The 17082-nt window shown below is 41.2% G+C and overlaps 3 protein-coding genes across 14 annotated transcripts in view; 1 reads left to right on the forward strand and 2 right to left on the reverse strand.

Moving 5' to 3' along the window:
* Positions 1–86: 86 nt before the first annotated feature.
* Positions 87–8577, reverse strand: lsm12b (LSM12 homolog b). Its single transcript, XM_085285152.1, has 5 exons — positions 8203–8577; positions 5444–5577; positions 4687–4796; positions 2266–2392; positions 87–728 (listed from the first exon to the last, which is right to left on the reverse strand). Exons 1-5 carry the CDS (start codon positions 8327–8329, stop codon positions 636–638), a joined length of 591 nt encoding a protein of 196 aa, XP_085141278.1. The 5' UTR covers positions 8330–8577; the 3' UTR covers positions 87–635.
* g6pc3 (glucose-6-phosphatase catalytic subunit 3) lies at positions 8518–12631 on the forward strand. The gene is made up of 6 exons (XM_085285150.1): positions 8518–8933; positions 10384–10490; positions 10597–10687; positions 10805–10923; positions 11460–11601; positions 11710–12631. Exons 1-6 carry the CDS (start codon positions 8716–8718, stop codon positions 12050–12052), a joined length of 1020 nt encoding a protein of 339 aa, XP_085141276.1. The 5' UTR covers positions 8518–8715; the 3' UTR covers positions 12053–12631.
* tanc2b (tetratricopeptide repeat, ankyrin repeat and coiled-coil containing 2b) overlaps positions 12619–17082 on the reverse strand; it is a 171438-nt gene continuing 166974 nt past the window's right edge. For all 12 annotated transcript variants that reach the window (XM_085285134.1, XM_085285140.1, XM_085285137.1 and 9 more), the window contains one exon: positions 12619–17012. In XM_085285134.1, the coding sequence (XP_085141260.1) occupies positions 14942–17012 (2071 nt within the window). In that variant the 3' untranslated portion in view covers positions 12619–14941. The remainder of the gene's footprint in view (positions 17013–17082) is intronic.

The following is a 17082-nucleotide window of genomic DNA, read 5'->3' on the forward strand; positions in this document are numbered from 1 at the left end:
GCACTCTGGCAATTAAAAAAAACAAAAAAAAACAAAAACAAAACAAAAACAAGTTGCTCTCAAAAAAGTCGTTGAAAATTACGGTATTACAGTCAGAATTTTTGTTACTTTTATTTTAGAAAATGTCCTTTAAAGTGTGGCATTTCAAGTCACATTTTGTTTAAAATACAGAAAATACAGACAGTAGAACATGGATACAGCAAAAAAAAAAAAAGAAAAAAAAAAAGAAAAGAAAGGAAACAATGACAGAAAATAAAGCTAACAAGCCTTTCTGACTGCTCTAGTTTTCTCTTTTTTGAAATGGAACTGAAGGCAAAGGAAGGAGGGCGGGAAAAAGAAAAGGCTTCAAGGACAAGAGGGGAGGAGTGGGGGCAGAATGAGACAAGTTAGTTAAGGAAACTATGGTTGGTTTATGGTTCATGTTTAAATTATTCTTTATAAAGTCTAATTTAAGATTTAATCTTTCCTCTTTCTTTTTTTGTCTTTTTCATTTAATGGTATTTTGATCTTCGGGATCCAGGGCCCTCAACGCTCCTCCTGGTGGTCTCCGACTGTGGAGAAGGAATGCCGACTTTGTCTGGCAGTGGGAACAAAACCACCCGCGTCGCCTTCTCCGGCCGACCCGCACCGCCAACTCAAGAAGATAAAGTGGAGTCCTTCTGTGTTTGCTGTGCTTGTGAACGTTGCATGGACTTCTGACTTTCCACGTCTCTAAAATGTTTCTCAACCTGTGAGGGTAAAGCAAAAACAATAAAGAAAACATTATTAATAGATAAAATTCCTATGGTGAGACTTGAACCAGCTATGGTTTACAGATAGAACATAGAGACACCAAATTGACAGAAACGAGACAAATCTGAACTTGTTTCAGCCTGGAAAAACCAAAGATAGGAATAACAACAAAATTGAGTCACAACTGACGTGAAACAAAACAAGTCACCGGCTCCGAGAAGCTCAAACATTTTCCAAATATAAAAAGCAAGTCTTATGACGAATTACTGTTACGGCCCCCCAAACACATGCTTATCTTTAAGTTCCCCTCACTGGGACCATAGCTAAAGTTAATAGCTAAATGAATGTGGTCTTGCTCAATTCAAATCGTGTTTAGCCATGACCATCTGGTACCCATCAACAAAGTGTCTGTCAAGTTCTGGAGTGTGATGGGAATGGGTGTATAAAAACTAGAGAATGAGGCCTGAGGCCACCGAATGCAACACCAATGACTGGCATATTCAAGAAGCTGCTCTCAGCTCCATGGCATAAAAATACACGTGATTTCTGCACAGAGGACCGAAAGCCAGAGATACACACCCCCCCCCCCCCCCTTTAACTTTTTTTTTTACCGAAAGTCAAACTCACAAAGTCTCCATATATGAACCTGTGTAAAGTGCTATTAGTGGTTCTCTTGATTGCTCAGGGTGTCTCACAACAGTTCGCTTTCTGTGGTGCCTAACAGCTGGCAGTCAGCTTAAGCTCTCCATCGCTCACCCTGTTGCTGCCATGCAGGTGCTCCAAGGTCCCCATCCCTGTCTGCACCCACCTCCCTCCAGCAGTTGACCTGCAGCTTATTCACTGGTCATCCCCCTTCGAGATGAGACTCTTAAGTTTACGAATGACTGTGCTAAATAATCCTGATAATAGTTTGTAACGATTGAGCAGCTTTATGTGACAGACACACACCTACTGTATACACTTGAATGTGGAAGTCTTACACTGCGTTGGGTGGGGGGGAAAGTGTCTAATCGGGGGAACATTTGCACTTTCCATTTACACCGTTTTCTGTCTGTGCCCAAAACAAGACAGCACAGATTTACAGGCTTGAATTTTCCTAGAAAAGCGATCAAATCGTCAGCGAGGAAGAGGCTAAGAGTGGAACTGAACTCATTCAATAAGAACGATTATATGCCTTCAGGGAATTAGTGACGCATGCTACCAAGAACAGAACATTCAACACAGAGCACAGCGATCATATTTGCATACAACTTCAAAAAACTGTTGTTAAAAATGAAGCATATGGGGCACTCATCACGGACAAAGGTGAAGTAACAGAGGTCGAGGGATTTGCGGATTTATTAGATTAATCCAAACTTGCAAGCATGTGGAGATGAGCACATGCTCACACACAAAAAAGAGGAAAAAAAAATCAAGTCTGAAAATGCCACTCATCTCTAACCCCCCCAATCAAGTAAAAGCAAAAGCTGAAGACAAAGTCATCATGAAATAAACAGTTACACATGTGAAAATAGAAAGTGTAGTAGTACTTACTATTTTGCGTACATGACTTAAAGCGCTTCCCTCTTTGCCTTTGCAGTTCTCAACCTGGTAAGGCGGTGAGATTATGACGTCGTCCATCACAATAATGTTCTTCTCCTGCCATTTACAGTCTTTGATGCTGTAAAGAAAAGAAAACGACCTTTTAGCCACAGCTGAAAATGCTTTTTTGTTTTCTTTCTGCAAATTTCATACTAGTGTTTATGACATCTATAGCTCTGTTTCTAAGGTAACCAGTTTAAGCAGGTTAAACAAGCAGCACATTTGTCATACGGAGAGTTAACGACCTGAAAGTGAAACCAGAGCCAACAATGGACAGGTTTCACGTTTCTGAGTGAACAATTCTGTGGGGCATCTGGTCTCCTGTGTTTTTGAAAACATTTTAAATCAAAAACTATGTGAGCTGCAAAAAAGATTTTATTCAAAATATGACCTTTGACTAAAGAAGACGGAAAAGGCTCAGACAGGTATCCAATTACAGTCTGATTCAGGGCTAAAACATGGCTGGATCAGATATCTGAAACTTCAGCCTGATTCCTTCATGTCACAAAGTGTAAAAGTTAAATTATCAAGAGGCGCATTCATCTTCATGAATCAGCTCAAAGGGAACAAGATGAAAATACATTTCGGTTTCAATTTACAGATTATAGTAAATTGAAACCGATTTACTCCTAAATCTCAGACATCAATGACTGGGTTTAATACTTTGCATTCCTTTTCCTTTATCACACAACTGAAGGAAATTCTTGCTCGAGTGGGTTAAGATCAGGTTATTGTTGAAATTCAACATCTCTGCCTTCCAACAACTTTCGCTTTGTTTTTGTAGTGCATTCTCAGTAAGTTTCAATTTGCATTGTAAAGCAGTCAACCTAGCTGCATTTGACTGTCCAAATATTGCTGTTCCTAAACAGGTCTGGCTTTCCCCCCCTTTTTTTTGTTCCTTCTTCCCACTAACCTGACCTTGTGACTGATCAACGATCGCCATTTTGCAGCTTGTCACAGAGTATTCTCTCTATGATGGACATATGATGGGGGTGTTTCTTATTGACTATAGAAAGGATCCTGTCATCACCTACCACTGTTCCAGGCTTCTTCTTCTTCTTTTTTTTTTTTTAAATTGCCAAGCCCAGCAAAGCATCCATCTGTCCCCATTACAATTACAAAGATCGAGATTTGACTCTGCAGCCTAAAGCAGGGCATTAAACACCGTTATGGACTCAGACAAGTGAAGAGCCCACAGACAACTAGTCATTGCTGTTACTTCATCCAACACTGCATGATGGCCAGGAGTAGTTGCTGCACTGTAATCTAGAGTCTATGATCTCTCAGACACGTCGTTCTGGCCTGCATTGACAGCTCCTTTCATCACATATCGTAGATTCACAGAAACAGCTTCCAAACTCTAAAGCCACGATGATCACCAGACTTTTTACCTGCTTAATTTATAAAAAACTGCGATCAGACTGAAACTGAAGGACTGAAACTAGCCCACTGAAGGAACAATGGGCTGTGAGGTCAGTTCCTTGATCATTAGTATTTCAGTCACTGTGCAAATGTACTGTTTATAAAGTTGGGGAGACCTGCAGTCAGCTAAGACTGAAGAAGTCACTTGGATGAGTGATGAAATGTTTCTCCCGCTGAAAACCAGTCCAGATGAACAGGATCAACTTTTTGGGAAAGCCAAGAGTTATACACCAGTTGTATAAATGTAACTTGAAGCAGGTTTCAGTGTAGCTAAAATTAAAGTTGTCATTGTCCATTCTGTCCAAATAAATACGGTCATAACTGTATCTGAATGCTGGCAAGAGCTTCACTCTGATGCAACTGTGAGGTTATTAAACTATCAAGAAAATCCCTGAAAGTTTTGGCAATGGGAGAAAAAAAAAATCTATGTATTTAAAATTCAATCTAATTCTTCAAACAGCAAGTTCACTGGTTTGTTTTCACTGTTGTGTACACATCTGCACAATGTACAGATGTGTACACTGTGAATTTTTCATTTTTAACATGGCTAGAGAAAAAATTATATTAGTTCACATTTCAAACTTTCAAAGTCAGCTTTTTTAAAAGGAAAAAAATGATGTCATTGCTTTCTGTTTTCTAAATAAGCAGCATGATTCTGCTGAACTGTTGGGTTTTCTTTTGAATATTTTACTTCCCTTTTTGACATGACATTAAAAATCTTTGTTGTTATAATCTCTTTGTAGGATTCAAGATGGTCAGTGAGTGTCCTTCCATTGATTTTGATTGAATGATGAAGATCTTTAAGTGATTTAAGCCACTAGTGGCATAAAATACTCACAAATTAGTGGTCAATGATACATATAGTATGCAGTGAGAAATTTGACCCGATCAGGTGAACATTTACCCCCATCTGACCTGTGAAGTGAATGAACAGTAGCATAAAGTTCTTACGTTTTGTGAATAGTCTGGAATAGCTGTTGGCCCTCCACAGAAACCCCAGCACTGATTGCATAGGCTTGGGACAGCTTGTCCTCTTTTTCTGTCCGTGCTCGATTGGCAAGCTGTAAAGATTAAAACAGAACACACAGCATTTTTTTATTTAATTTTTTTTTTTCTTTAGGCACATCAAATATTTGGTCTGAAACAAGAACAGCTTATTCTTTTAACTGCAAAAACTAAATTTCAGGTTCCAATTGTGATTTTAGGTTCAGCACTCCAGCAGTGAACTTGGTTTATATAAAAGTACATTTCACTTTCCCGCATAGGATTACAGAGGCAGTGTTTATATCTCAGCATTTAAACACCCTCGACATGTCTCCATTTATTCACGGCCTCAGTTTGGGCTTACTTTATTTAAGTGGGGGGAGGGAAATAATCTATAAACACTGACTTTTATTTCTGCTGTGTTCCAATTTTCCAAATCAGGGTCTCAATCCTCAGAAGTCTATTTCTAGACCTACTGACGATGCCAGCCCCATTTCACAGCCTCTTCAAAACGCAGCCGAAACGGCAAATGCATTTTGGCCAAAAGAATACAGTATTTCACTGAGGGCCAAGTATTTTTGGAGCATTCAGGCAATCCTCATTGTAAAGTTAGGAGATATCCTGGCCCATTCACCAACAGCGCCTGACACCCACCACACTTGATGTAACCCGAGGCATAAAAACCAATAAATGGTATAAAAAGAAAATAAATTATTGGACTTACCTTGCTAACATTCAGTGATGCTAGAGGGGGTGGAGTCTCAGTGCGGTCATTTATAATGTCCACATCAGAAACATAGGCTAAGTTGATCAGGATGACGTCGTTGAGGTTTGGCTTACCACTGGAGGAAGCACATTCTTTGAAGGCACTTAGGTCAAGGCAAACAACTTTGTGACAGTGAATGACAGAACAAAAATGACTATTATCTGTCCCCTTGAAGAACTTGGGACATTGGTTTTCTGCACAGAGAAGCTCATTATTCAGAGAACACTGGCTGACAAACACTGACAGTGAAAGGTAGTGCCAGTTACAGCATGGGACTACCGAAAGCATTGCTGCCACCTGTAGCATCTATGAATGAATGAAAGAATGAATGGAGACGGCTAAAATGTGTTATGAGAGGAAAAACTGCAAAAAAAAAAAAAAAACATGTACTGATCCACAGTCACGAAGCACCCATAACGAGGTCAGCAAACCCAGTATCTACAACTTACCATAACGGCTTTTAGCGAGTGAAATTGCTTTATCACCACTCCACTTTAATTTATTATTACTGCATTGATTTATTTATTACCCGTCATATCAAGTTTATCCAAGTTTTTCAGTGTTTACTTGCTGCTGTTACCATTTTACCTTCTCTTGCTGATTACTGATTGTGAAGCTTATTGTAACAAAGTCTCAAAAAGAGCTACATTACTAAAGTGTTATTATTATTGCTACTTAATACAGGGCTGGCTCGCTCTATGACTGACCGGAAATACACACATTGTTTGGGCTTTAACACTGCCTGTTTGTTATTTATTTAAGTCATAACACGTAAAGTTTCCTCTCACTGTACAGTAACTAGTTATAACAACTCTCGGGAAATTTTACTTAAACAGTAAACTGCTGACTTGGGAACTCAAGCGTAACATAAGAACTAGTCTGATTTTTGTTTCGCTCTGGGTTCTATATCACAGCAGCAGTTTTCAAATGTTTTGTGCACCTAAGAGCAAACCAACATTTCATGGCACACATGAATTCACATCTGCATAGAACATCCTCCATGCAATCAATTCTTCTTTTGACTATACACTTATGATAGCACGCCTGTAGCAAAATAGCCCTTTTGCACTTTGCAGTAAGTTCTACTCCCATATAGTTTCCCTCCACAGATATTCCAACAAACTGTCTGCCTCTAATTCAAATCGAGTGTGGGTTTAAGTATCCCGTCTTGGAATAATGTTAAGATTAGTCAACTTGTCTTGAAAGATAATACTGTCATTCACAGATAGTCTCTTTTGTATAGGCAGGGGATTGCCCACTCTCTGGTTCACAAAATACAGTGATCCACTGTCCTGTTTTCCTCACCATCTTTTGGGACCTTAGAAGTTCGCTAATTTAGCAAATATAAATTCAACTCATTAAGTTCTAGTGCAGCTGCTTAAATAATAGATGGATCCCACTAAATCCCAAGGCACACCATTTATGAACATTAGATCTAACTGAGCGGTATATGTTTTTTGGCAAACTGATCCATAAAAAATAAAAAAAAACTTAAGTTATGACTTCTGTTGATGAATAAACCGAATTCTTGCAATAAATACATTGGAAACGACTGTCTGAAAGTCGATAAATACATAAGAAAAGTCATCTGATTTTACACAGGCCTTGCATTCAAACTTAGCATGTGAACATATTACCTCGATTAGTCATACAATACATACAATGCCTGTATGGCTATTGAGCACACTTACACGTTTATAACGTCATTATCACACATTGTAGAGCTGAAAGTAGGTGTCCAGGCGTTTCTACAGCTCAGACAACGTCACAAAGTGTTTTTAGTGTTAAACTAACACTTAGAAAGACCATGACTATCAGCTCTAAGCGCTCCCCACTCTTCATTTGATTTAATCACCTCAAAGTTTGGCCACAATGACGACAACTACACGATAACCTCACGAGTCTGTGCAATTAACTCTATGATCAGAGATAAAGGAACATGATAAGATGCACATTCGCTCACTCACTCATTCACTCACACTGATGGGTGTAGACATGTTCGCCAGCAAACTAGTGTTAGTAAGTAAGTTATTACTCCCACCCAAATGACTCATGTTAAAATGAACTGTGGCACAATCACACAATATTTACAGCCCAGCTGATAAGCTTGAGAACGCCAAACCCGTTAATTGAGCTAGCCAGTAGCTGCAGTGTGGGGTTGACCGAAATCTAGCATGCTAACATGCTAAAACCACCCTGATTGTGTAGCGTGGACTCGGAAACCACTTAATCTCTAACTTGTACAAATAATCGTGAGCATCTCCGGCTGATGGCACCACCAACCATGTGAGGTCAATATGTGGACCATCAACACGCGAGACTCTCCCAGTATCAGTTAGCTCGCTAACTAGCAACGGTTGTGCCTGCTGAGAGCACACAGCCATGATGCCTTACGAGGATTCGTTGCCAGATAGTGATCCATGTTGAGGGCTGGCAATACAATGAGTGGATTCAAAACACATGCGCTGCTAGAGCGGCTAACGAGAGGCCAAGAAATTACCAGGCAACCCCAACTAAAGGCTTATACAGACAGAAGATAGATGAGGTGCTATCCGAAACAAGAAAATATATAAAACGGGCAAACGTGTGTGCTTCTGCTAGCACCAATTACGCCTGCGCGGATCACTATTTGCCACATTTCGGTTACCCTACAGGCCCTTGCAGCCAGGCAGGCCAGCAACCCCTCCATCCGCAGCTCGAAACAAACAAAAGGATACTCAGAGTTAACATCTTGGACTGGTAGTCAAACGCGACAACTTCTCCTTGCAGACGTTGGCCCAAGCATGTGACGCATGCGACATGGCTCCCGACGCTAAAATACTCCCCGGGTCCAGGAGCCGCCATCTTCTCCGCCAGGAAACCGGAGCGCCTGCTTTACGTAAAGCGACGCGATGTCGTATGGAGACGAAACCTGAGCGTAACAAAAGTACGTCGATCGTTTCTTCTAATGTGATGAATTATAATTCCTGCCAAATCAAATCTAGTTTAAGTAAAGTTGTGTCATTGAATCACTAACTAAGGTCTTCAACTGCAGAACTACTACGAATACAACTTCTCTCTTCGACGAAGGATGTCGCTTTGTTTCCCATTGAACCGCCTTCCGATGTGCCCCGCCCCCTACCGGATGTAGAGCAGTACTGTGGAATTCATTGTAACACATCAAATAAAGGGCTGTCTTTAGATTTCCATCTACATATCAAAGTGTTTGTACTGGGAGAAGGCAGAAAGGAATGGAGGAGATTTATACCCAAGGCGTCTGGATGGCCGAAGGTCTCCAGCAGAGGACGAAGACTCAGGAGAAATTCTGGCTTACGGTCACTCATATGGGAGACCCTAAAGCAGCCTTTTTGCTCGTTTTTCCTTTTACTTATTTCATCAACAGGAGAGCTGGGGTAGCGGTGCTTTGGATGGCAGCTATATCGGAGTGGTTAAACTTAGTGTTCAAATGGTAAGGCGTTTTAATGAAGCACGATTTGAATATTCCCGTCCATCTTAGTTTTTACACTTACCATTGCGGTTGTATGTCTCATGCTAGCATGTTGCTACATTACATACATAACTTTTTTCACATTAAAATTGTTAATTATATATTCAAGACCGCCTGCACATGTTCATTTTTTCCAGTTTAAACAAATAAAAATAATTTTAGTTTAGTCTTTGCTTCCGGTACAGCAAAGTAGTACAACCCTGTATTAGTCCGACGTGAAACAGAAATGAGCGGAACCTTTGGGACCGTTCAATGGAATTTTCCCCACAAACAGCCTGGTGTAACAAGAAAAGCGACGAAAAGAAATGGAAATTAAAAACAAGAAGTAACCATATAACATAAATTTGACCAAAATTTTCAACGGATTAAATTTTAGGGAAGCAACGATATAGATGGATAATAACAAAGTTATAAAATGCTTCACAAGGTGAGATAGGAAACAGCAAATAAAACGTTTAATAAGAAATAAAAATTAAACAACATAAGGTATATGAATACTGAGAACGCAAAGATAAACGGGAGAATTAAAGACCGAAAATAAATAAATTAAAAAATGATTACTAAAAGAAGCAAATACGAATATAAAATAAAGCACATATGAGAGACAACAAAGTGGTAACACGAAGTGGAAAGAATGCTCGTAAAACGTCTCTTTAAGAAATTTAAAAGATTATAATGAGCTAAATCTCCTCAGGCAGATTGTACCAGAGAAAGGGTGTCCTGACAGAAAAAGCCTGAACACATTTGGTTTCCAGCTGAGATTATGGGGTGGCCAGAGCAGCCTTAGCTGAGGACCTCAAGATCTGAAATATACTTTGGTGCGATCCTGCATACTAATAACATTGTTGTTACAATGTTATTACAAATACATTTTTTTCATTATAATAAATGCACTTACATTATACCATTAAAAACTTGAAATAAAACAAGATAAATTTAAGGAAAACATGCAAAAGACAGAGGAACATGCATAGAAAAAATGAAGCCCCAAATCCTCAACAATTAAGGAAAAAAAAAGGAAAAATACAAAAGACATTACAAATGTACCAAGTAGAGAAACAATACAACTAAACTACTATGGACATAATATAGATTTTTAAAAGCCATGTATTATTTTGATTTAGATATTTCTGATTACACTAATTATTTTCTGCGAGTGTTCATGGAGAGGTATAGAGAAGCCAAATATAATACAGTAAGGAACTTTGAACTAAATAAGATTCAGTAAAGTAAAAAGAAGAATGAAGAGTAAATATGTAGAGGCTTTTGGAGAAAAAAAAAAGTCTTAGATTCAACAAGTTAAAAACTGTATTAAATGTAGTAAAATATAGTGAAGCCATGACCTTGAATGTATTTGTGTTATTTGGGGTGTGTGTAAATGTATTTATATATTATATTTATTTTTAATCAGGTTGCTGTTTGGAGAGAGGCCATTCTGGTGGATCGGTGAATCGCGTCTTTTTGTCAACAAGCAACCGAAAATTCACCAGTTTCCGTCCACCTGTGAAACAGGCCCAGGTTAGAAGTTGTCTTAGAAAAATAGACTGTGTCTGAGTCATAGCCAATGTCCTTAAATCATCAAACATTCAGATCTCCAAGTCCAAAGTTGGCATCTGTTTCTCAGGCAGTCCGTCTGGACATGCGATGGTGACAGCAGCAGTCTGGTGGGTCATTGTGTCCTCGCTGGGGTCCTTTCTGTACTCCCGTTCTCACAGGTACGTCCCTGTTTAAGCTAAATCCAGTGCAGTATGCTGCTTTGGCTCTAAAAATGCACAAAACTGCTGCACATTGGAACTACTTTTAAACAAATCTCTCCTTTTCTGAATCCGGAGTGTTCTCTTATCAGCTGCTCCCTACGTCCTCTATGTGGTGATGCTTGTTGCAGTTGGAATCTCCAGGATCTTTATCCTCGCACACTTTCCTCATCAGGTCGTTGCTGGCTCCATTACAGGTCTGAATACATATTATGCAAAAATCATATTTCTGAAAAAGGCGGGGCACTTTATAAAAAGTATATTAAAAGCCAAATGCAGTGATCTCCAAAGTGTAAAAGCCATTTTTGTTTGATATATGATCACAGCTGCAAATCATACAGGTTTAAATTCAAAATACACTAAATATTTTCACTGACTGACTCTAATGGATTACAGGCAAGAATGTTTAAGACCTAGATTGTGTAAATATGCAGCTGTGCTGCAGAATGTGATTTGCTGAAATGATTGATGCCCCTCCTAAAACAGGTGTCCTCTGAATCAAAGCATTGGTTGCTCCAAAACATTATTCAGTGTTAATATTTCTAACACAGATGTAGAACTAGTGCACTCCATCATCACTTGTGCTGGTTTTTGAGCTGCTTGCTATCAACTATCTGTGCAATTCTACAGGATTTTTGTAGTTCCCAAAAAAGAATTTCATAATTGGATTTGTCAGACCCATAGGGTAGTTTTCCCATGTGTGCAGCTTAATCTGATGAAATGCTCTTGTCAGGTTTCATTCTGGGGATTGTCCTGAGCTGCAGAGTACCAGAAGGTCGCCCCCTGCTGTTCTTCTTTAGTTTAAGCTTTGGGCTGCTGTTCGGAGCTCTGATGCTCCATGCTGGATTACAGCAGCTGGGAATTGACCTCTCCTGGTGAGTTACTCTATTACATTAATGTTTAATCAGTGAGTCTGATCAGTATATATAGTGATAATATAAAGGGACTTCCTTCCATGACCGGTCATGTTTTTGATTCAACAGGTCTATTGCTTTGGCCAAGAAATGGTGCAGCCATGCAGAATGGATTCGTTTGGACACAGCCCCATTCTCCTCTCTCACCCGAGACTGTGGGGCCCTGTTGGGTTTGGGGCTGGCACAGTACTGGAAGCCTGGTGGATGGTCTCTACCTTGGGCTCCCAGAGCTTTGTCTATGGCTGTATCATCCATGGGTCTTTACCACGTGAATCGTCTACCGCTCCCGGTCCGACCACTGGGCCTTTTCTACAGCCTGTTCTTTGTCAAATTCGTCCTAGTGCCTCTGATCGTTATGGTACTTGTGCCTGGGCTGGTACACCTATTAACATTCAAAAAAAAGAAAGACTAGAAGAGTTCCTCCACACATGATGTGCACCTTAAACACCTCCCAAAACTGGAGTTTCCTTCAGAGTTTGTATAAACACATTTAATGTTTAATGTTCGCTGCGTTTCAGAACCATTTTGATGGGTATGGGTTAAGTTTAATTTTCACGTCTTAAAATTCACTAAACAATGGCCTTTTATCCAGTCTGTGACCTGTGTTTTTCCTCTTATTTGATGATTTTAAAAGTGCCGGTATTGAGACATTGTGGCGTAAAGTATGTCTCTAGTGAATCTAGTGCAATCTTAAGTGTTGTAAATACTACAGTATTTTTGCTAAATATCGACTTTATTGGGAAAAGTGCAACTTTGTTTATGTGCATTTTGTGTTGTTTGAATCTTTACGAGTCAAAGATTGTTACCGAGGTTTAAAACCTCAGATTTGCGACTAGTGAAAGGCAAAGAATTTGAACATTGTGCAGATGTCTGATGCTCAGTTTTGTGTTATTGCTTTGTGACCGAAAAACTTGAAAGCTACATTCCTATGTTATTCCCAAATCAGCAAAAAAATAAATGATTGACATGCAGGGCGTGTTTCAGTTGGTAACCATTTATAAATATGTTCTCCTTTTTTCCAATACATATGTTCGACTGTACAGATTACAATCAGTTATCATGAGATAAAAACACATTCTTTTTTATTGTTTTTAATTAAACTTCACAGCGATCTGAAAGCTCACATTTACAGACAAGAGAACTCTGCTCAGCAAGCAAATATGTTAAAATAAAATAAAAAGAACTTTTTTGTCTGGCGTGGTTGAGGGAAAATGACAAGGATAAGTTCGGGGGATAGCAGTCTCCTCATCTTAATCCAAACGTTGTACCACACACACACCAGAGACACTGCTATACATGTTTCTGCTTGAGGTCATGGAAAGAATAGAACATGCATCAGACTATTTACAGCGAACTAATATACACAGATAGCTTGAAACCATACACCCTCAAATAACCTCAACTTAAAAAGTCCTGTTTAAATTAAGTATAATACAGTTTATACCTTCATTTCTGTAAAGTTAAGTAGGGCTTCTCTCCAGTAGCAGGTGAAACTGAGGACAACTGTCTCCATTTATTCTTTATCAGACATCCAAAATAAAATGTTACAGACAAATAGTCTATAATCATTCCCACATATATAAATTACTTCAATATTTTCATTATTCATCATCTCTATGACTCAAACTCCAAATTACAGAGCTCCTGGATACTGAAATCTCAGGCTTTTGTTGTTGCAGTAGGTTCGATTTATTTAGAAGACGTGTGCCAGTGGACATGGTGTCAAAACCAGTGATTTAGAGTTAGAGGAATATATTTTTATGAGGTGGAGTTACTTAAGTATGATTTGCCTCTCTAAACAGACAAACTATCTAACAAACCTGAACTGGACAGAGTGAAATATCTGAGCCAATACATACCTCTTGTGCTAGAAAGTTTATATATCATCCCAGATTCTGAACATTGTCACTCACCACTGCATTGCAATTCACATAATAAGTGTCTGTCGTAGTCTGGTTAGCACTGATCAGCGATCTGACGGATCACACGCCCACTTTCACTTACTCCTAATGTAACAATCGTAACAACAAAGTAAGTAAAATACATAAAGTGCACCATTAGTTAAGACCTTGTCAGGCATTTTAGTACAGAAGTGGCTGAATAAAAATGCATTATGATTTAAAAGAAATCATAAAAACAATGCAGAAGAAAGGGAAAGGTTGGTAACAGTGGTTGTGTATGCATTTGCTTGCTTTTAGTCGCTGAGTACTTTCCACCATCGCTCACACGGAGGAGGGACAGAGGCAAACTTTGATTTTGATTTTTCTGCCATTTGATAAAAGCACCCAACTGAGTGAAAGACAAGTTGCAGCCAAAATAATTTGCTATTATTGCCTGACAGACAATACATATTTAATTACTGTGATTATCGACTGATATCATTTAAAAGAGGGTGAAGATTTGTTGCTCTTCTGCTTTCTCCTTAAACTCTTTTGGTTTGCTGATAGAGCAAAATATGTTGTGAAGATGTTGCTGGGGAAGTGGGAATGATAACTTTATCATTTTCTAACTAATCTATCAAAAAATAATCTGCAGGTTGACACATTCGCTTGCATTATATTATAGCAAAATTCTTTTTATTTTGACACAACAGAGGTAACTTCATCAGTCAAAGTTTGTCTGTGTCCCTTGTCCACCGGTCGGTTTTCCACATCCGTATGACTTGCAGTGTGACACAGAGGCAGGGTTAACAGAATAAAATTCAAAATGCAAACTATGTTTTGTTTTCTTTTTATGTACAATATATAACTTAATTATAAATATTGTCATTTTTCTCTAAGTACTGAGTTGTTGAGCCATTTGTATTTTCTGAGCAATGTACAGTATTGAACATATAATATTGTATTACATAGAATAGAGCCTACTAGCAACCTTGGTTAAGAGCACACTTTGAAAGAACAGAAGATGGATACAGAGTCCACAAGTAGAGTCCGATGGGTAGTACTTTCACTCTTGGAGTCCCACCTGATGTGGTCACACGTGGGGACAATGTGCCACGTGTCGGAAGTGAACTGGTCTCTGATTTAGATTAGAACTTGCGATCCTCCTGTTATCCTACCTGTTTGCAGATTATGATATTGAAAGAATCACTTCTCATCGTTATGTTTTTCATATAAGATAATGTCTAATACCCTAAAGTGTGTTTGTTGGCTTTGTGGTTTTCTTTCTCTAGTGAGTTCGTTGAGATGAGTTCGTCCATGACACACACACACCCCATCACATCTTCTGTCGAGCTAAATATTTTTTACTCTCTCAGTTCCACTAACAAGCCCAGTCCAACCATCCAATCACAGACAGGCCATCACACATTCGACTCCACAAATGGTCTCTTTGGTTTGATGGGGGAGGTGGGGCCTTGGGTCCGGGAGTCACGCGAGAGCTGTCGGTACATGTTGTCCTGGTAGGCCTGTGCCACGGGCAGAGTCCTCGCCACCTTCACGTCTGGGTAGGTGGGCACCTGGCTGACCCGTTCCAGGATGTCCCCACTGCCACGGGAGCCATTGGCCAGCTTTCCCAGAGAGGGGGGCTGAGTCTGGGAGTAGTAATCCTCTTCTAACAGGTGTCCGTTTTGGGCGTTGTTGGTCTTGTTGTAGTAGGCGATATTACCCAGTGAGGCGGGGGGACTGTAGGTGGAACCTTGCTGGACCAGCTGACCGGGGGAGGTGGGGCTGATGGCAGAGTCCATAGATGTCATTGCCCTGGACCGTGAGGGCTGATGCAGGTACTGCTGAGTCCGAGCCGTCTTGTCTATGATCCCCATAAAAGGCGTATTGCGGGAGCGAGTGGTCTCTCCCTGATACAACCCCCCACCACCCTGGGAGGGAGAAATGGGAGAGATGTCATCACAGGTGCGCTCGTATGTGGCTTGTAAGGGAATCTCCATCTGCTGAATGGAAGAGGAAGGCCTGAAACCCGGGGCTAAATTCGAGGTGGATCCAGTTGAGATGTTGTTGCTGGAAGGTGAGAATCGAAGGCCTACACTCTGAGAATGGATGAGAGGCCTAGGGGTGGGCACATGCTGCTTCATTTCAGTAGTATTGGCACTCACAGGGCGTCTAACCATATGGGGGATCTCGGGAGAGCCCAGCTGGCAGGGGGGCATAGCATTGGCACGCTCAAGAACGTGTTCAGAGACTGGGTAGTAGGCGGCTGACTGGCTGCGGCTTATCTGAGGTGTCTGGCTGTAACGGATGCCCCCTGGGCCCCCACTGCTGGCGCGGTAGGCAGAGGAGGGGCGCTGGGGTAGCTCATCCTTCAACAGGCTCGACTCCATAACCCCTCCTCGGCCGCCGTGCTGACAGAGGGCCCCAGAACTGAGGCTGGCCTGGACTTGGGACATTGACCGTCCATCCAGTGAGGGTTGGTACACCAAGCGGCTCTCTACATCCACTGAACCCCCTTGATAGCGACCACCCATGGAGTGGCCCATCTGGCCACCATAACTACTATTTCCCATTACGTTGCTGGGCTGGTTTGTGCGGACTATTTGGGCTATGGAAGGCTGCAGACGGAGGCCTTGGGCTTGGTGGTGTTGTGAGGATAAAGAGGGCTGCGAACTCAGCTGGAAAGAACGTTGGCTGCTCATCTTGGAGAGGGGAGATTTGGGTCTTCCAGGAAGCTGCTCTGTCTGATAGCGCACAGGTGACCCAGACTGAGACCTGTACAGACAAACACTTTCTAACGGTGGACTGGCTCTATACTGAGCAGCCCGACGTAAAGGGGAAGGCGGTGGGCTCTGGTGATCCATCCCCTGACCCCCGGTACCCATAGGAGGTGGGCTGAAGCGGTAGGATGGCTGGTGTACTGGGGAGGTGTGAGGGGGACTGTGTCTGTAATGGGAGTTCTGATGTGTTGGAGAGAGGGAGGGTGACGTGGGCTGGTAGGAGCCCCGAGTTGGGGAGGACATGGAGGAAGAGGTGGGGTGGTATTCATAGGGCTGGCCCATGGGTGAGCCTCCAGCCAAGTAAATCTGATCTGGATGTGTGGGGGAGAGGGGTGGACTCTGAATTATAGGAAGGCTGGAGGGATTTGAGAGGGACTCAGGTGGGGGCAGACCCATCGACATAGCTTCCAGCTCCTGCTCCAGGTAGTCCTCATCCTCAAACAAGTCCTGTACGGGCTCCATGTCTTCCAGACGGGGCTCTGGTGGAGGGGGGAGAGGCATGGACAGAGACAGGGACTCCTCCTCTTCTGGGGGAGGTGTAGGAGGGGGTGAGGGAGGAGGCTCCAGCTCCAGGTCCTGCTGCTGGTGCTCCTCCTGGTTAAGTTGGTGGCATTCCTCTTCCACCCTCTGGAGCAGCCGCTGGATTTCTCTGTTATTGGGGCACTGCTTTATGGCTTCATTCAGGTCCTCTAAGGCTTCAGGAAATTGTCTAAAATAATAGAAAATAAATAAAATAAATAAAGTAAATTACGCAAAACTGTAAAATCTGGGGGAGGAAT

Source organism: Mchenga conophoros, linkage group LG8 (assembly GCF_057382185.1).
Source record: "Mchenga conophoros isolate Kocher_MC1m ecotype Shallow Benthic linkage group LG8, M_conophoros_male_GT1.1, whole genome shotgun sequence".
Lineage (NCBI taxonomy): Eukaryota > Metazoa > Chordata > Actinopteri > Cichliformes > Cichlidae > Mchenga > Mchenga conophoros.